At 42.1% G+C, this 20513-nt stretch overlaps 1 protein-coding gene across 5 annotated transcripts in view; it reads left to right on the forward strand.

The window, feature by feature from the left end:
• The window catches only part of MRTFB (myocardin related transcription factor B), a 163989-nt gene that overhangs the window by 128943 nt on the left and 14533 nt on the right, over window positions 1–20513 (forward strand). For 4 of the 5 annotated variants that reach the window (XR_006733364.1, XM_045542632.1, XM_045542635.1 and 1 more), the window contains 5 exons: window positions 7422–7559; window positions 9696–9943; window positions 14861–14993; window positions 15801–16838; window positions 18263–18433. Coding sequence is in view for 4 of the 5 variants with exons in the window: in XM_045542632.1 (XP_045398588.1) it covers window positions 7422–7559; window positions 9696–9943; window positions 14861–14993; window positions 15801–16838; window positions 18263–18433 (1728 nt within the window). In the remaining variant the exon portion in view is untranslated. The remainder of the gene's footprint in view (window positions 1–7421; window positions 7560–9695; window positions 9944–14860; window positions 14994–15800; window positions 16839–18262; window positions 18434–20513) is intronic. The other variant, XM_045542634.1, reaches the window with a different exon arrangement.

A 20513-nucleotide genomic window follows, 5' to 3' on the forward strand; every position in this document is an offset into this window, starting at 1 on the left:
ATAGATTTTACTTTGTTTCTTGTTTACCTGAGCCAAGTCCTTTCTTTTCTTTTCTTTGTTTTTTAGAAACAAGGTCTTACTCTGTCACCCAGGATAGAGTGCAGTGGCCCAAATATAGCTCACTGTAACCTCAACTTCCTGGGCTCAAGCCATTCTCCTGCCTCAGCCTCCCAAATAGGTGGGACTACAGGCACGTGCCACCACATCCAGCTAATTTTTTTTTTTTAATTTTTAGTAGGGAGAGGTTCTCACTGTGTTGCCTAGGCTAGTCTTGAACTGCTGCGATTACAGGGGTGAGCCACTGCACTCAGCCAGGTTTTTTCATATGTCAATTAATCATCATTTTGTATTACACATCTAATCCTACGGCTTAAACACATTTTTCCAATTTCCCTGTTTGTTTTCTGTACTTGACCTGATATAAAGCTCAAGCCAGTGCAGGGAATTTCTTTTAGGTTCTTTAAAAGTTGTATTTACAGATAAGAGCAAATTAGGCTTGAGATTTCTTTATGCCTTGCTTTACTCCAAAATGTCTTATGACATACAGTCTTCTTAATTCTTTTTCAGAACACACAGATACCAGAGGATTAAGTCCTACAGAAAGTACTTAAATATGAGAAACATTCTCTACCAAAAAAAAAAAAAAAAAAAGAATTAACATGTTAGCATCTAGGTAAAGAACAGATTATTAAGGCATTTCTCTTGCAGTCCCACAGCTAAAATGCTAATGACCTCACAGTATAAAAAAATTCTTTGAAATATGTATTTCTGTGTGGTCTACAAAAGACTAAAACTGGTTATCCTTGGCTTTTTCTCTTTTTAATTCTGATCAAAGTGTAGCTGGAAAGGAATTTACCAAAATATTAATGGAACACACATCACATACTGGAGCTCGATTTATTTTATGCTCAAGCAACTCTTGAACAATGGAAAGCTGTAGAAAATTAAGAATAGCCATATGTGCACACTAGGAGCTGTTACACTGGTCCTTTTAATCTGGAGACTCTTTTCTCTCAGCAATTTCTTAAGCCCTTTAATGAATCATTTATTATAAACACCCAGATATGTAACTGTAACCCAGATGTTTAACTGTAAGCATGATCTGACAATTTGTGTTCATTTTCAAAGCCTAGTAGTGCTAAAAGGAACCTTGGTGGGCACCTACTCTGTATTTTCAGGAAGATAAGCTTAGGAGACTTTGATAAACTATTTTTTTTTCATTGTATTGAGTAACTTTCAGGTATATGATCTTTTGCCAAACCATATGGAAACCTTAGATTTAAGCTAACAAAGAGAATGAGCAAGGTCTAATATAATAGGTAAGCCACATACATATGTATTAAGTATTTACAGTAAGTCAAATTGGGATTATTTATCAATGAAAGCCTGAATTAGGGCATCAAAGACATCGACTCTAATTTCTACCCCTTCAGTTATGCTTTACATAATTTACATGTCAAGAGTGCTCCACCACTTTTAATATTTAAATTTTGCATTGGTTTCTAGCCTTAACTGTGAAGTTACTTAAAAGATCTATAACATTATTTCTTCCATTCTTATAGTGTACTCAAGTATCATAACTCACTTACCAAAAATGAATAATAGTAATTCTAATACTAACTTACTATTCTTCCACATTCTGACCTATAGTGGTCACTCAGACTAACTCGTGGATTACCAACATGGTCACACCAAGCTTGTAACAGACATTCCACATTATTTTGGAGAATATAATAGATAATACATGACAACTTTGTAAAATAGATTGTATTTAAAATAAGGTGGGTACTTGTTCTAAGGTTTCCTAAGGTCAATCCACAGTATTAATGAAATTTCTATGTTCATCCATCTATGGAGTTACCACTACAAATAACAGATTCATTAACGATCAGAGTAGGTTGATGATAATCTGCCTCATCACCCCTTTCCTTTGTGGCAATATTTTAATTCTAGTAGTATTGGTTATAATAGAACTATTAAAAATTAGAAGTATTAAATAATTAAACTCAACATTTTGAGATTTTATGCAGTATTTGTATGCTTAACACTGTCTCACAAGTGATGGAAAATCTCATTATAAAAGATAATGCCCATCAACAAGACAGTGGAATAGGAAGGTCCAGGCTCTTATTCTCCCATGGAAACATTAAATAAACTACAGACTGACTAAAATAACTTTATAGGCACTCTGGAAACCAGTCAAAGATCTATGCCAACCAAGCAAATGCCCAATTAAGAAAAAAAGCTACATTCAAAAAGGAAATTTCATGGTGTTTCTACCTGCCCGTGCCCACCCCTCCCCAGCCTGATCCAGTTGGGAAGAATCAGCTCAATTCCTAATCCCCTCCCTCGAGACAGTAGGGACAGAAATTATGTACAGCATTTTAGCCTACATGTGGTTCGCCCAGGGGACTGGTTGGAAAGACGTCCTGTGCTCATGGAAGACTTAATATTGTTAATATGTCAGTACTACCCAAAGCAATCTACAGATTCAATAATATAATCCCTGTCAAAATCCCAATAATGACTTTTACAGAAATAAAAAAATCTCAAGGGACACTGAAAAGCCAAAACAATTTTCAATCTTAAAAAACCAAAGTTGGAAGTCTCACACTTCCTGAACTCAAAACTTACTACAAAGCTCCAGTAATCAAACTATGTGGTACTGGCATAAAGGCAGACATATAGACCGATAGAATAGAACAGAGAGCCCAGAAATAAGCCCTCACATATATGGTCAAATGATCTTCGACAACGGTGCCAAGACCATCCAATGGGGAAAGAACACTGTCTTCAACAGGTGGTACTGGGAAAACTGGATATCCACATGCAAAAGAATGAATTTGTATCTTTACCTAGCATCACACACAAAAATTAACTCAAGTGGACAAAGACCTAAATATAATAGGGGAAAGCTTCATGACATTGGATTTGGCAATGATTTCCTGGATGACACCCAGACAACAAGGGAAAACACAGATCATTACATTTCATCAAAATTACCTTTTGTGCACAAAAGGACATTATCAAGTGAAAAACAACCCAAAGACTGAGAGAAAATATTTGCAGATCACATCCGATAAGGATTTGCTATGGTTTGGATGTGTGTTCCCTCCAAACCCTATGTTGGAGGTGGGGTCTAACGGGAGGCATTTTGGTCACAGGGGCAGATCCCTTATGAATAGATCATTGCCCTCCCTTGTGGGTGAGTGAGTTCTCCCTCTGTTAGTTCCCACGAGAGCTGGCTGTTAAAGAGAGTTTGGCATCTCCCCCGTCTCTTGCTTCCTCTGCAAATCCCTGCTCTCTTTCTCCTTCCGTCATGAGTGAAAGCATCCTGAGGCCCTCATCAGATGCAGACGTCAGCGCCGTGCTTCCTGTACAGCCTGCAGAACCATGCGCCAAATAAACCTCTTTTCTTTATACATGACCCAGCCCCAGGTAATTTGCTATAGCAACACAAAACAGATTAAGACAGGATTAATATCCAGTATATGTAAAGAACTCCCATAACTAAAATCCCCAATTCAAAAATGGGCAAAGGATTTGAGTAGATATTTCAATAAAGAAGATATGCAAATGTCTAATAAGCACATGACAAGACGCCCTATCACTAACCATCAACGAAATGCAAATCAAAACCACCAGATACCGCTTCATGCCCATTATGATGGCAGCTGTCAAAAGAACACAACAGAAAATAGTTTTGGATGGATGTGGATAAATTGAAACGCTTATGCAGTTAGTAGGAATTTAAAATGGTGTGGCCACTATAGAAATGTCAGTTCCTCAAGAAATTTAAAATAGAATTAGCATTTGATCCAGCAGTTCCACTTCTCGGTATATATATGCCCAAAAGACTTAAAAGCAGGAATTAGAACAAACATTTGTATAGCCCTGTTTATGGCAGCATTATTCACAATAGCCAAAATGTGAAAGCAACCCAAGTGTCCACAGATGAGTGGATAAACAAACTGTACGCGCGCATGGTCTCTCTCTCTCTCTCTCTCTGTGTATATATATATGTGTGTGTGTGTAGGAATATTATTCAGCCTTTAAGGAAGTTCTTCAGTATGTACATCATGGATGAACCTTAAACATTATGCTAAGTGAAATAAGCCAATCACAAAGGACAAATAACTATATGGTTCCATTTATATGAGATACTCAGTTAAAATCATAGCAGAGAATAGAATGATGGTTGCCAGGGGCTGGGGGGAGAGGGGAATGGGGAAATACGAGAAAGTCTGGAGATGACAGATGGTTACAGAACAATGTAAAAATGTACTTAATGCCATACACTTAAAAATGGTAAATTTTATGTGATATATATTTTACTATGATTAAAAAGCACACTTACAATGGGATACATGGAAATCAAGTACACCAACTCAATGTCCACTAGATTTTGTGCTACGAAATTCACTTTTTTTTTCACTTTTAATGTTTACTTGTTCTCAAAATGCTTAAAGTTATATATTACAGAAACAATTGGTCAGTACTAGGTGATACATTTTAACAAAGCTAGAATTTTACATAAAATATTCATCTATTAAACATATAAAATGTGTTGGTTTATATTCAACTCATTCATTGTTCGTTTTATTTGTCTGGGGATTAGAATGTGGAAATAATATTTAAAGAATATTGCATTTTGAATTTCTTGTTTGCATGTTGCTATCTTAATTAAGAACTCTGCTGCATCCTAAATTGAAAACACATTCTAGATTTAAAATCTACCATACAAAAAAGCTTTGTTTTTAAATATCCTGTCTGTATCCCTCAAGACGGCATAACGAAGTTCTAAATGAAAAAGAGGAAGTTACCCAAGAGCAACGACTGGTCTTTGCCAAGTGCGCCTGTTCTGCAGAAGGAACCAGTGCAGCCACCTGAATTGTTACGTGCTCTTTTATTTTCTCTGTTGTAGCAGAACTTTCCCGTAGCGATTTCTAGTAAGAGAAAAGTCAATCTTTAAGATTGAAAGTGCCTTCTTTTGAGTTTTTTTCTTTTATGATGAAAATTAAAGAACTGGAGATCATGAGACCTGTAATAGGAACAGTGACCGGGATCCAATAAGACAAAACAAAATTTCAGCTTTTTTGTTTCTTTGGGAAAATTATTCTGAATCATTTTGAAATTAAATTTTCATAGAACATAAAGTGAACTTAGATCTGTGTGGCAACTTAAACCTATTTACATAGTATTCTTTTAAGATTTTAACATACTGCTCAATTTTCTGTGAAACAAAATAAGATTAAGTATCCCATAGGGCCTGGATACTCTTTTAATCCTTTTTGGAATACTGTCATCTCAGAATTCCTAATATTCAGAATCTTTGGTAACTTTACTAGGAACCTAACATCTAGAAATGGTCTAAGTGGAGTTTTGGTGGGTTTTGTTTTTAGTCCTTTCCAAGGCACAATAAAAAGGCTGGCAGAATGTAGAGGAGTTTAGACATTTCTCCTGTTTTAACTAGAATTTATCTTCAGATGAGGTAGAGTTAACAATCACTGTATTTCTATTGGGTTATTCTCGTGTTATGCCAGGTTCTGTGGTTTTCTGGGTAGCAAAGTCACACTGAAATACTGAAAGAGCTGATGAGTGTCAATAATCAAGGGTGAAGTCTGCTAGGTGCAGTCTAGAAATACAGGCAAAACGTTTTCATAAATAATACAACTCATGCCACATCCATGCTTCTGCATTATTTTTCACATTATTAACACTTACTGCTCTCAAATTCATCAGTCAGAGGGGGCTGGACTGGTGAAACAGCTTGCCAGGTTAGCAAAATTTATCTGAAAGGGAATATATGTAGTTCCAAATTCCAACATTTGATTCTGCTTCATATACCAGTTATATAACAGCCAAGGAATGTTTTTTTTCCTTCCGTGAAAATCAACCCAGAAATAAGTACCCTCATTTCTGAAAAATATGCAAGGCAAAAGGAAAACAATTAACATCATACCCAGTAAGGAAGTGATCAGCTAGCATCAGCTTTCACTTTAAGCATGAGGCCTGGTTGGTCAGAGGCTCACTGGGCTATCTGGGGGCAGAAGTCTGCCTGCAATGTAGGTGTTGCAGCTCGAGGATGAGTCCTTTTCCTTCATTTCTGTTTAAAAATGAAATTGAGGACAGCCATCTCTACAAAGTCAGTCTTTTATATTGTCAACACTTACGGTTACTAATAATTACTTAAAAGCTGAAATCAATGGCAAAAACCTCAGAGCTGACATGGGCACGTACAATTAATCGCACACTGGCCACACACGGCCTCAGCTGGACTGAGGATGTGACCCCGCATGAGTAAAGCCAGAAGGAATGTCCATTCATCAAGTAAACAAATATTTATTGAGTAACTAGTATGCACAAGGCTTCATATTTCTTGCTGCTAATAGCCCTCTGAGTTTTCCGGTAATTTATTTTAAGGAGGGAAAACACAGTTTGCTATTTTTAAACCCACATACTTTAACAAGGGAACTGATTTTGATTGTTGGTGCGATGAGCTTGAGAGTTGTTCGGGGAAGTGAAAATGATCAAGGAAGACATTTTTCTTAAACAATAAGTCAGTCCAAAGAGTGATCAATACACATTTGATTGGTTTATTACAATAGTAACGTCTCTTTCCAGTAAGTGAATACTTAAAATCTACTTAAAGTGATTGCTGGTAAGAATTGATAAAACCTAGCAAAGCCTGCCGTAGCTTCCTTTGTTAATATAGAAATTGAGATTCGGTAATCATTGACTTGGGCCTGGGTAACAAAGTAGCTTCTTGTTTTAAGAGGGCACTAACAGTGGAACAGATCAATCTTACCAGAATATATTCTGCAGTTCTCCTCCTGTTGCAGGAAGTGGGGAGGTAAGAGTTCATGAGAGTGCCCGCCAGGGTTAGCAACAGGAACATACCTTGTAAGGGACATTTAAGCCATGTGGGTGGGGCAGATGTCCAGGAGGAGATGCTGCCCAACCATGGGTCTGGAGTGGGGCAGAGGGATCCATCAGGCTCCATAACAAAGACTGTCACATTTAAATTAGCCAGGGACAATGTCACCTATATGGCAAGTAAACCTTATGAATACATTATATTGTTTTGACCATTTTTACAAGAGTCTTGGACTTATTTTCCTGCCAAAAAAGGACGGTTCTGACCATTTTTCGGAGAAAACACTGGAGTTCAGTCAATGTAACCTTATTTAGCTTAAGCTATTCATTGCTGCTGGGACAAAGACTAAATAATTCGCTACACTGAGGTAAAGAATGTTACTCCACCATCTCAGTCTCAGACACAATGGTATATTTTTCCTTTGTTTCTTTTCTACTGGACTTTTTTTTTTTTTTTAATGAGGTCATTCTCTTGTAATTCCAGTATTTCTGTTTTCACGGTCATTAATTTCACAGACTGGTTCCTTTTCTGCCTTTTCCACCAGTTTACTTCAGTGTCCCCAGCAGTTCCTGAATTCTTGAAAACTCCTCCCACTGCGGATCAGCCTCCCCCGAGGTCCACAGCTCCTGTCCTCCCCACAAACACTGTGTCCTCAGCAAAGCCCGGCCCAGCACTGGTAAAGGTGGGTACTCTGGACACGCTGGGTGGAGTGGCTTTACCTGTGCCTCTGTCTGTAGCCCTGTGAACGGAGGACAGAGGCTTTGATCTAAGTTACCCAGCCTGCCTTTTAGCCCGAAGCTTTGAAAACCAAACTGTGGAAGGACTTGCTAGACCAGGGCCTTTGTGTATGAAACTGTCCTATAGTCACAGAAAAATAGCATAAAATTTGGTCTGTATGAAACTACTGGGGCTATGCAGAAAGGCTTTAGGAGTCATTTTATCAGCAGTTCCCAATTCTGCTGCCGGCCAGGCCACTAAGATGCAACAGAGAGAAACGGAGTAAGGTCGAGTTGCTTCAGCACAGCACGTGAGATCTGCAAGTCTCACAAACAGATGTCTTTAGTGGTAACACGGCTTTTACTTTATGTGCAAGGTCAACTCGGTGGTATTCCAGATATATTATGCTACAGGTTAAAGGCTTTAGAGAAGCAGATATGTTTTCTGATTTAGCAGATTTGGCTAGATGAAGCTTGGTTTGTTCTTCAGATAAGCTTCAGATTTGTGGCACTGTTCCCTGCATTTCGCTTGGTTGAAATAACTCAGTTGGAATAAATCCCAAGGAAGATTAAAATTTTTAATATACAGTACATTTTTAAAGTTCTTAAAATTACATTTAGACCGTCTAAATAAAGTAGGGGGGTAATAAAGTGCGGAATAGTTTAATCGTTTCAGAGATGGCTTTTGCCAAAACTAGCAGAACATAGATGACAAACTTTTAAAACTACAAATTAGTTAGCTATCTCTTGCCACCTTTCAGATGAGGAGACTGATGCCCAAAGAAGTGACAAAACCAGGAAGGGCCCCATCTCCCGAATTCCAGTCTAGTCTCCCTGCCTTCTCAGCCTCTTGCAGCGCCCGTGTGAGGCAGGGGAGTGACTTTCAGATCGGCACAGTGCACGTCCTCACTTCCATCCATGCCCTGGAACGGTCCCCGTCCTTGACCTTCCATGGAGCAGTGTGGCCAAGCATTATTCAATATTATTTCACTGTCTTCCACTGCTTAGCGTTGGAGCCAGAAATTCCAGAGGGTGGCAAGTAGCAACTGTGCCAATGAAATCAGCTCTTACCTCCTCTTCCAACATCCCGAACCATGTACCACAAAGATGGTCTGAATGCCAACCTGTCTTTCCCTGCGGATGCCTTGGCTCTCTGTATCTCCCATTCTTTGAATTTCTGGCTTTTTTCCCCAAAGTTATCTTATAATCTGAACACTGAAAAGTAGAAAGTGAACTGATAAATTCAGGAAAATGTCATCCAATTCTTAATCATGAAGTCAAGTTAAATGTCAAGAAGGAAAAAAATTTAAAAAAAAGACAAGAGATGCATGGTCTTACATCCCATTTTCAAAGTAAAAATGTAATGTTTTTGAAAAAATGTTTCAATTCATATTCACATTACTTGGTATTTTTTGTTTTCCTTAGAGATAGTTTATATTCTTCTTTATTCTCCTTAGAGGCATTTTTCTATTTTTAAATATTCTCCACGGTTTTTCTTTTTTAATATTACATGGTGATAGTGACATATACCTAATCTCTTCCCCGTTTTATATTATCACTACAGGATAATCTCTGTAAGCACTTACAGCCTGTCTGGGCAGGAGACCCAGGGTGACTGCTGAATTTGACTAGATAGTGCTGGGCTGAGCATCCTGCCCGTACCCAAAGGGAGCAAGCCTGCAGGAGAAAATGTCCTGCTCAAAGTAAATATGCAGATGTCATGGTGCCTTTTTTTTTTTTTTTTTTGAGACAGTGTCTTGCTCTGTTGCCCAGGCTAGAATACAGTGGCCTCATCATAGCTCACTGCAACCTTGAACTCCTGGGCACAAGCCATCCTCCTGCCTCAGCCTCCCAAGAAGCTGGGACTACAGGCGTGCACCACCATGCCCAGCTAATTTTTCTATTTTTCATAGAGACAAAGCCTTGCTCTTGCTCAGGCTTGTCACGGCCTTTGACATGTGTTTAGCGTGTTGCTTTCCTAAGTGGTTGTACCTGTTTCTAAGGTGAATTGCTTTCTAATTTCAAATCATTTAGGCTCACATAATAGATTTCATGTGGTGACATCTCTTTAAATGCTCTTATCTTCTTTTTCTCAAAAATAGCAAAGCCATCCCAAGACTCCAAACGACAAACACCGTAGCAAAAAGTGCAAAGACCCCAAACCACGGGTAAAGAAGTTAAAGTACCACCAATACATTCCACCAGATCAGAAAGGGGAGAAGAACGAGCCGCAGATGGACTCCAACTACGCCCGCCTCCTCCAGCAGCAGCAACTGTTCCTGCAGCTGCAGATCCTGAGCCAGCAGAAGCAGCACTACAACTACCAGACCATCCTGCCTGCTCCATTCAAGTAAGGGGCGGGGGGGGGTTCACTGCTGGTTGCATAGCATGGATTTTACTATGGTTTCTTTTTATGAGGAAGCATAAATTACTGAAGCTTGGATGTTGTGATTTATTTGTGGTCAATGACTATTTTCATTTTGTTTCTGTCCTCCAGAAGAGGTTCTGAACTTTTACAAGTTAGAAATGCCTTTTCACAGTTATTCACCCAGGAAAGACTTGCCTGTTGTGTACTCAAAACAGTACTAGATGCTATGAGATAAGCATGTGACGTGTAAGGCCTGGCATGAGAAGAGACAGGTGGGCATAAAACCTGGGATGGTCAAGGAGACCCGTGGGGGAGAGGCAGGATATTGGTCTGTGGAGGGGCTCAGCAGGGCCCTTCCCAGCACAGGGCAGCGACAGCAGTAAGCAGCGCCTGTGTATCGGACGGTGAGAAACATCTCCTGAACGGGAGATGCAATTAATTTTGAGGAAAAGTGGAAGACAACTGAGTAGAGCCAGTGTCTGGAGGTACCCGAGGTGGAGCAGAAGACGTTCCTCGCTGTGACAGACAGCAGAGTGTGGCAGGGGGCAGTGCTGATGCAGTGAGACCGAAACACAGGAGAGAAAGTTTGATCCTGGTATCGATGGACGCGACACGGGAAGGGCACTGACGGTGCAGAGGGGGTTTCCAAGGACAGTTAAAGGTCTCGGGGACCAGCAGCTGTGGGGAAGGAAGATGTTTCCAAAGTCTGAACCCAACTGTGAGGGACAGAGGCAGTGAGTTCTGACAGTTCCTAAGACCAAAGGCAGAGCAAGGTATCCATAGCTAATTTTAATTAGGTAATAAAGGAAATTTCTAGATGTACACCCCCAATATTTCTTTTTCTAAGAAACATAATTTCCCTAACTTTCCAGGAGAAACTACAATTGGCATTCAACTCTCAAAGAAGATCCAAAAGCTCGTTCATTACAAGGAAAAATTGTTCTCTGTGATCAAGCCGTTCGGTTTATGCTCACATGACCTGTAGAAACTTTACTTCTGTTTTCCATGTGTAAACTCAGCCTCCGCCCTAGGCGCCCCTATTTTCTAGGAGTAGAAAGGGATTAAAAACCCACTGAAAAGCTTCTCTCTTAAGAAACATCTTCTCATGTGTGAATGATTGTCAATGCTTGTTTTCTCTTAAGATTCAGATATCTTGAGGAAGATTAAACCTATGAGTAATTCAGACCTCACTAAATCAGGGCATGGAGATAAAGGAGAAGGAACTCTGTAGCATGATATTATTTTAAGAGTGATGTTGGAAGGGACCCAGGGAAGGCCACGGAGATTGGAAGAGAATCAGAGACAAACTGCTGCTACTTGACACTTCGTCCAGGTGCCGGGAGGCATCCTCCACTGCCGCCCTCTCTGGCACTGGCCACCAACAATACTGACGGTAACGGTGGCTCAGGGCTATTTACTGTTATCCTTTCAAGGCACCAGGCACCGTGCCCAACACCTCACACCATCCTCACCGTAAGTCTAGGGAGAATTGCTGCTGTTGACCCCATTCCCAGATGAGGAAACTGTGCAACTGAAAATCCCGTAAAAGGATTTTCCGCGCTATCCATCTGTGAAAGTCTTTTTTTGTAGTGGAAGAACTTGGCTGTGTGGGCCAGCCTCGTAGATGGGAAGAATACACCTGAGGTGTGCAGCAGCCGAACTCTTACCAATTTGTCTTTCCACTAAGGCCTCAATGCCACTCTGCTCCTCACACATTCCCACCGCTATGATAACCAAGCCCACCCAAGGGAAATACCACACAAAAAGATCCAGGAACTAAACACTCACTTTTGAGTATTGTTTCACCACACAAAGACTGACCATAAGTCCTGTTTGATTTCCAGATCCTAAAAATGGAGACCTTGTTTTCTAACACATTGTTTAGCTTTACCAAAATTCCAGGAAACTGAAAGTCCTACAGTGTCTATAGCAGTGGGATTTTATCTGTATGGTGCAGTGCTTTGATACCACGGAAGGAGCCAAAGCCAGGAGACGAGGCTCTAGGCAAACCCAGTTCGTCCATGCACTCACTGAAAGGCCACGTCATCCCTCCGAACTTCAGGTCTGTCATCTGCACAGTGATCACATTCAGCAGCCACCCCCCACTTACTCTCCATTGATTTAAGACAAAAATAGATTAACCTATTTGTTAAAGATTGAATTAAACACCAAACTGTTAATCATAGAGTATTGCAGAATCTCAAACAAAAAGATTGCATGAATAGAACAATTACTTTAAATTGTGCATTCTCAACGGGATGATATTACTCACAAGGGACCAAAAGGTGGTTCAAGAGAGATACTACTGTTTTATGTAATAAAGCACACACGTGTATACGATACATAGACACATACAGTGCATCTGTGGTGTTGATACTTCAGGGGGAGGGCGATCTGGAGAAAAATGTCTGAAAGCCTCCTTGGGGGGATAATAATGAATGAAAATTAGGTTGAGAAACATTGATTTAAAGAAAATATTTTTACAACTCTAACGTGAGATTTCAAAGTTGAATTTTTAGAAAGGAGATTAATGATACATACAATATTTGTCATTTCATCCAAATTTCAAGAAACTTCATCTCAAAAACTATGTTTAATTTCAACAGAATTCAGGCAGGTTAAAAAGACCTCAAGATGAATGTCAAGAGTTAACCACTGGCCAGGTGCTGTGGCTCACGCCTATAATCCTAACACTCTGGGAGGCTGAGGCAAGAGGATTGCTTCAGCTCAGGTGGAGACCAGCCTGAGCAAGAGAGAGACCTCGTCTCTCCAAAAATAGAAAAAACTAGCCATGTGTGGTGGTGTGCGCCTGTAGTCTCAGCTACTCGGGAGGCTGAGGCAGGAGGATCATTTGAGCCCAGGAGTTTGAGGCTACAGTGAGCTACAATGATGCCACGGCACTCCAGCCTGGGCAACAAAGTGAGACTCTGTCTCAAAAAAAAAAAAGAAGAGTGAGCTGTTGACAGAGCCAGCATTGGCTTCCACCCCAGGCTTCTTGAACCTCCTTGGAGAAAGCTCATCCAACTGGCTGTCACCCAAAAGCATTGTCACCTCAGATCCCTATTTCAGGAGGTGGAATTCCAAGTCTCTTTGGCTTCAGCACCAAAGCTTTATGTGACAATGAAGCCTGAGGCTGCAGTGGGATTGGCTATAGTGTCAACCGTCGCGTGTACCTTTAATAGGTATCAACCATCAGAAAAGGAAGCCAAGAGTGTCACAGTTGGAAGACGTTAAGGAGGGATCTGGCTTTGACATGGAAAGGGGCTTGGGGCAGTTAGTGCAAAGCACCTAATTTTAGAATCTGACAACTGATGCACCAGTTTCTTTTACATAAATTTTTTAAATGGAAGAATAACTTACATACAGAGAAGTCTATAAATTGTAAGTGAAAATTGATGCCAAAGTAAATACACCCCTCTACCCACCATCCAAACCAAGAAATGGAACATTATCAGTGTCCCCAAAGCCCCCTTTAGGTCCCTTCTTAGTGACTATCCTGACTTCCATCCCCATAGATGAGTTTTGCCTATTTGTGAACTTCATATAAATGTAATCTAACAGTACACGTTAGTATCTGGCCTTTTTTTCAGAATATTGTTTGTCATGTGCATCTTTATTGGTGCACATAGCAGTAGCTAATTTTCATTTCTGTTTAATGTTCCATGTGTGACTATACCATAATGTATCCGTCCGTCATACTCTCAACAGACAGGTGGGTTGCTTCCAGTTGGGGCCATTATGAATAATGCCATGATGAATCTTCTAGTCTGTATATTTTGTTACACATACATGTGTCTTTCTGTCACATGTCTATCTAGGAATGGAAATGCTGGATCATAGGATAGACAGATGTTTTTCTTTAATATATTAAACAGTTTTCCAAAGTGGATGCACCAATTCATGCTTCTGCCAGCAGTGTTTGAGCATTCTGGTTGTCCTGCATACTTGGTATCATCAGTCTTACTCATCAGAGCAATTCTGCTGGGTGTGCAAGGCTGTTTTGTCATGATTTGCATTTTTATTTTCCTCATACCTAGTGAGGTTAAGCCCTTGTTCACATAATTATTGACCATTTGTATATACTTTCTGGTGATACATGTATCCAAAAATGGGAAAACCCATTTTTCCATTGGGTTTTCTTTTTCTTACTAACTTGTAATATTCTAGATGAGGCCTTTGTCGGAAATACGTATGACAGATACCCTGTCCTGTTCTGTGGCTTGACTTTTCACCATCTTAAAGGGGTCCCCCTATTACTTGGCGCTTTTTATGTCCTGTTTAAGGAATCTTTGCCTATGCAAAGGCCATGAAGATATTATCCTAAGTTTTCCTCTAAAAGCTTCATTACTTTCATAATTCACATTTAGATTTTAGAGAATGATGCAACGTAGGAGTTGATCAAGAGCTGTATTTTCTGTGTGAATATCCACTTGGGCCCAGCCCTGCTCACTGGAAGGACCACTCTTTCCCCACTGCACTGCGGCATCATCTCTCTGATAACATAAGGGCCCACGTGCGCGATTCTCCATTCTCGCCCACTTGTCTGTTCCGTCCTTGCCTCGGCTCCGCACCGCGTGAACAGCTGGCTTTGTGGTATACATTGATACCTGGTGGTGTGACTCTCCCAGCCTTGCTTTTCTTCTTCAAGAATGCCGTGGCCATTCTTGGTCCTTTGCATGTCCATAAAGCTTAGGGTTGCCTTCTAAATTTCCACCAAACAAGCAAAACCTGCAGGGATTTTACTGGGATCTGATTTAGTTGGCATCTTTGCAATATTGAGTCTTCCAATCCATAACCATGGTATTTTTCTCTTTATAAGTTAGTCAAATCATTAATAGAAGCAATGTCAAATCTAGAAATTATTTTATTATAAACTCTAATTTTCTTTTTCTTTTGAAGGCCACTCAGTGACAAAAATAACAACAGTGGGAATTCAGCTTTGAACAATACCACACCTACCACAGCAAGACAGAGTACACCTGCTCCTGTGAGAAAGCCGGGGCCTCTGCCTTCTAGCTTGGATGACTTAAAGGTGATAACTCCCAGTACAGCTTATTCACCCATAAATACCACAGACACATAAACGCTGTGCCAGATTTGTCTACCAGATGTCAGTGGTTTTCAGTAGATGTTCAACTTTCCCAATAATGGGATGATCTTTATAGAGGTACTTTCTTTTTACTTCCGTTAACTTTCTTTTTAAATGACCAATAACTACTCTCTATTTACTGAGCATGTACCTTGTGCGGACACCTTCCCAGTTCTGTTGGATTCCAGAAGCTGTGGTTTTTTTCTTCCCTGCTCAATCCCAAGTTTGGGAGAAGCAGGAAAATGTAACAGTTAAGAACGTGAGCTCCAGGGCCACCCTTCCTAGGTTTCTGTCCCAGCTCAGCCTTCTGTTGTCTGTGGGAGTTTGGACGAGTGCTTCCACCTGTCTGCCTTGCTCTCCTCATCTGTAAAATGGGAAGAAGAGTAATACTGACACCCATGGGGTCATGGGAAGGCTGGTAGAAAGAGTAAAGCGCTTCCAACAGTGTCTTGCACACAGGAGCCAATCAGTAAATGTACTGTTATCATCATCATCATTCCTGGCAGTATATCTTTTCATTGTCATAAAAGAGGAGTTGCCCTCTCAAAACCCCTTACGTTATCACTGGCCTTCCCAGTGCTTCAGGTGTGTAGTGTATGTGTTTTGTCAAAAGAAAAACGGTCCCACTTTCAGATTTGCAGTAGCATGGAGTTGTCTGGCAGACGTGGGTTCCTTTCCCATCACTAAAGTGCACCACAGAGTTGTCAGAAAGTCCTGATACCAAGAGATCTGCTTTGTTTGTACCTCCAGGTATCAGAACTGAAAACAGAACTGAAGTTAAGGGGTCTGCCGGTATCGGGCACCAAACCAGACCTCATCGAACGCCTGAAACCCTACCAGGAAGTGAACAGCAGCAGCCTGGCCGCTGGCAGCATCGTAGCAGTGTCATCGTCAGCCATCGTCACCAATAACCCAGAAGTGACCATGGCATTGCCGGTTACAACACTACATAACGCCGTGACTAGCTCAGTCTCCACTTTCAAGGCGGAACTGCCATCTGCCGGCAGCAGCAACGTTGCCCGGGTGGAAAACGCTCACTCCCCTCTGCCAATCTCCCCGTCTCCCTCTGAACAGTCCAGCCTCAGCACCGATGACACGAGCATGGCGGACACTTTCACCGAGATCATGACCATGATGTCTCCCTCACAGTTCCTGTGTTCCTCTCCTCTGAGGGTGGCAAACAACGAGGACAGCCTGAGCCCCACCAGCAGCACCCTGTCCAACCTGGAACTGGACGCCGCTGAGAAGGACCGCAAGCTCCAGGAGAAGGAGAAGCAGATCGAGGAGCTAAAGAGGAAACTGGAACAAGAGCAGAAGCTTGTGGAAGTCCTGAAAATGCAGCTGGAGGTTGAGAAACGAGGGCAGCAGCAACGGCCGCTGGAACCCCAGCCCAGCGCCCCAGCTCACTCCGTCAGCCAGGCAGATCAGAAACACGGCAGCGTCGGCTCCTGCGTCAAAGACGAGACCTCGCTCCCTGACTGCTCCAGCTCCCGGCAGCCTGTCCCGGGAGCCAGCCACCCTGTGGCCCAGCCTGTCTCCACAGGTGGCCAGACCTTTGTTGCCAAAAAGGCTGTAGTTATCAAGCAAGAGGTCCCCGTGGCCCAGGCGGAGCAGCAAAGCGTCGTCTCGCAGTTTTACGTGAGTTCCCAGGGACAGCCACCACCTGCCGTTGTCGCTCAGCCCCAGGCTTTACTGACCACACAAACTGCTCAGCTGCTGCTCCCGGTGTCCATCCAGGGCTCGAATGTCACCTCAGTGCAACTCCCAGTAGGCAGCCTCAAGCTCCAGGTGTGGAGTGTCTTCTAACCACTTTGCCTTACAGCACACGTAGGAGGGAGACTGCTGAGGCGGACGTACCTGAGCTTTTTCATAAACGCATCCACAGCAGGCTTCACCGTTGCAGGAAACTCATGCGTGTGTGTGAGGGTTATTAAAAAATGTAAATAGCCAGCGCTGTTTTTATATAGTAAACACAAACAGGAGGTGTTTTTTCTATCTGTTAGCCTTTCCCTTTAATGAACATAGCATCACATGTAGAGACATGTCCTGCATTCCAGTGACATTATCCTTATAGTAACAGCTGCTGCTGTGCACTCTGTCCACATGCAGGGCACAGCATCGGCACTTCAAATGGCTGGCTGCATGTCATCCTCCCTTCCCCCAGAAGGTGCAAGTGCCACAGCCCAGCTCTAGTAGGGACACTGAGGCCTGGAAGGGGAGCTCGGTAACTTGCCCAGTGACAGAGCTGGCATTTAAACCTAGGTCTTCTGATGCCAGAGCTTTCCCTCTCAGACTCAGCCTTATATTCTGCCTCCCAAATTGAGTTCTTGAAAGGCACTGCTAACACGAAGAAACTAAGGAAAATGTGACTGCAAATTTAAGAGTGAGGATGTTATTGAAAGAGAGGCTAAAACACTGATGAGGATGAAATTCCCTTTTGGGCCTACATAACCTATGTGTTTGCCTTAAGTTGTTTTCACGTAACGTGCTTTTGGTGGGTTTTAACCAAATGCAGACCACGAGTAAACAAGAAACCATTCGGGCCAGTGCTTCTCAACCTTGAGTACCCAAACACCTGAAACAGCAGAGAGGAATAACCTTGTACCCCTGGGGTTAGGAAGCATGGTCCCGAGGCTGTTTAGCATATATGAAACATTTTAATTCCCCTATTTTACTTTTAGGGTCTCTGTGAAATTGAAAGTCTACTCTGTAATACATCTTAAAAACAATTTTTTTTTTTTTTTGGCCAAATCTTCCATTGCTGTTGTAGGAACAAGAACTGTTTTAAACTTGGGCCTACGTGTGCCCTGGGACATTGCTGGCTGTCCCCAGAGAGTGCACATACAGCTTAAAAGCAGGAGTTCGGACAGTTAGATGTCACAGATATCTTTGTTGCTATTAAAAGTTTAACAATACCTGATTTCATATGTGTAGAGCTGCTGTAGGTTCTTATTATTTGTTTCCTGTTTTCTCAAAATTTTCAAATGAAAATCTTAGCCACTTAATAAGAGCATGAAAGTAACTGGTCTGGTGTTTCTCTGGTTAGAATTGTTATGGTTCAGATTTATGTACAGATGAACTGAAATGTGTGCCTGCATACCTTGTCTTATTTCACTTTACATACGATCCCTAAGTGAACCGTTGGTTCACATCTAAACTCTTGACGCTTTGATGCTGACAATTAAATTGGTTGCTTTAAATTCTCCTCCTAGACTCCACCACAAGCAGGAATCCAGACTCCGCCTCAGATAGCAACCGCTGCACAAGTGCCCGCCGCCGCCTTGTCCTCAGGCCTGGCCTCCTCAGGCCTGGCCGCGACCGCACCTCAGAAGCAGGACACCTTCACACAGCACGTCCTCAGTCAGCCTCAGCAAGTCAGAAAGGTGCGTGGACGCTAACGAGGGGCAGACGTGGCTGGGGTAACCGTCATCCAGCCGTCCACTCAACCAGCGCCTTCCTGGACGCCTGGTCCTCGGGGAGCGCGTTTATCCTTTTCTGAGACGTCTCCCCCAGAGCGAGCGTCAGCTTAGATGCCATCCGGCTGCAGATTATCCAGCTATTTGGGGCGGAGAAGGGGCACTTGACTACTGAAAGATAGCTCGCTTGAACTGCTAACTGCTTTTTCAAGTTCCAAAAGTTTTTTGGGTTTTTTTTGTCCTCATATATTGAATTTACTGAGTTTTAAAATAAATTTCTTTTCAAATTAAACATATTGTGGGGGAAAAATGTGCTCTTCCCTAGGAATTGATATTTGAAGATGAAAAAGATACTTCTACAATCTTTGAGTAAGGTCTTGATACACATTTTTAAGTTTGCCATCTTGCAGATTAAGAGCCAGAAGGTCTTACCAATGCCGGCTCACCACTTCCTAGGTGTTTGGCCTCGGAGGAAGTTCACTTATTTCCCCTCAGTTCAGTCACCTCATCTTTACAGTGAGGGTGTTGATCCAGGACTCAGCGTCCTCACAAAGGGTCCTCCTCCCCCAAAAAATCCCAATGTTAAATCTCCCCAAAGTTACCAAAATTCTCTCTTATCCAGTAGGTGGAGCTGTGTACACTTCTCTGTGCCAACAAGTCTTCTGGCCTCAGACACAGGTCTTACTATTTTAAACCTTGAAAAGTGTTAATCTCAGAGTTTTAATCTTTAACGTAAGAGAACCTAGATACTGAGGTACCTGTGGATCTGCCTTAGGGCCGTGTGAACCGTCTGGGCTGAAGCAGCCGTAAGGACAGACGGCAGCAGTCCCACCAACACCCACGCTGTTTCCGAATCCCCGAGAAGTGCAGTGAGAGGGGACTTACGCGTTACTGAGTTTGGGAAAGGTCAAAATATCACTTTAGTATAGTTGTAAGCTTAGTAAATGTTCAAGTGCAAAGACAGTTTTGTTTGCGGGAGGAAAGAGAAAAATGATGTATGAGGGGATAACTGAAGGGTTTTTCATGAAGCCTCAAAATACTAGAATTAGAAATCATTACTTCTAGTTTGAAGGAAGTAATTTTTCACAAAATGCAAGGAAATTCATCTTCTGCAAACAAGAGCGTATTTATAGAAGTCATCACCCAGAGATGATTTATGGTTTGGAGTACATACACATGTACTTTTCACGCTTAAGAAATAGTTATGTTTATAATAATATCAGGGAGAGGTTTTTTGAATATTAGTGATATAAAGTATATTAAATATTTTTAGGAGCAGACCAAGTTCTGTCACATGCAGGTACAATGTCAGCAGTATGGCCATATTTGTAAAAGGACCTAAAAACGTGTGGGACTCTTGATGAGGGTTCTAAACAGAACATTTTGGAGTCCCAGGAAGAAATTCTCACCTCTTCCGGATAGCCCTGAAGGCAGCTTCTCAGAAGAGGGCAGGTTTTAAATGGGGTCTTGCATGTATTTAAAGAAATTTTCATGAAACTAGAAAATTGACCGCAGCCACAGCATGGGTAAGGTTTTAGGCAGGGTGGAAAAGAGACCAGGTAAGAAGAAGCTTCCCGTGCCAGCCAAAGATTAGGGTTTTACCCCAGAGGTAGGAGAGCCAGTGAGTGCGGCTGGGGCTTGATGGGGTCCGTGCTGTAAGAATGTAACTGTAGCGGCGGGTCAGTGGGGAGGCTGGGCTGGGAGGCTGCGGCAGAGTCCCGGGGATGGCTGGTGAGCACCTGGATGGGGACCGCAGAGAACAGAGGCGTTTCCGAGACGTGTGTGTACTGAGGGGAGAACGCAGAGGTGACTGATGGTTCCATTTACAGGAGCAAAAACACAAACGCAGAACCAAGAATTACTTCCCCTCAGAGGCTAGGGGCAGCAGGAGGAAAGGGGAAAGTTCAGTTTGGACCGTGTTCAATTTGAGATGTCCAGGAAGACGACGCAAACGTGGCTTTGGCACTTGGGAGCAAGGTTGGAAGTGGAGGTGGGATTACTGGCTTAACCATGACCAGTAAAGGCATGAGAGAGATGAGATCACCCT

Source organism: Lemur catta, chromosome 2 (genome assembly GCF_020740605.2).
Source record: "Lemur catta isolate mLemCat1 chromosome 2, mLemCat1.pri, whole genome shotgun sequence".
Classification (NCBI taxonomy): domain Eukaryota; kingdom Metazoa; phylum Chordata; class Mammalia; order Primates; family Lemuridae; genus Lemur; species Lemur catta.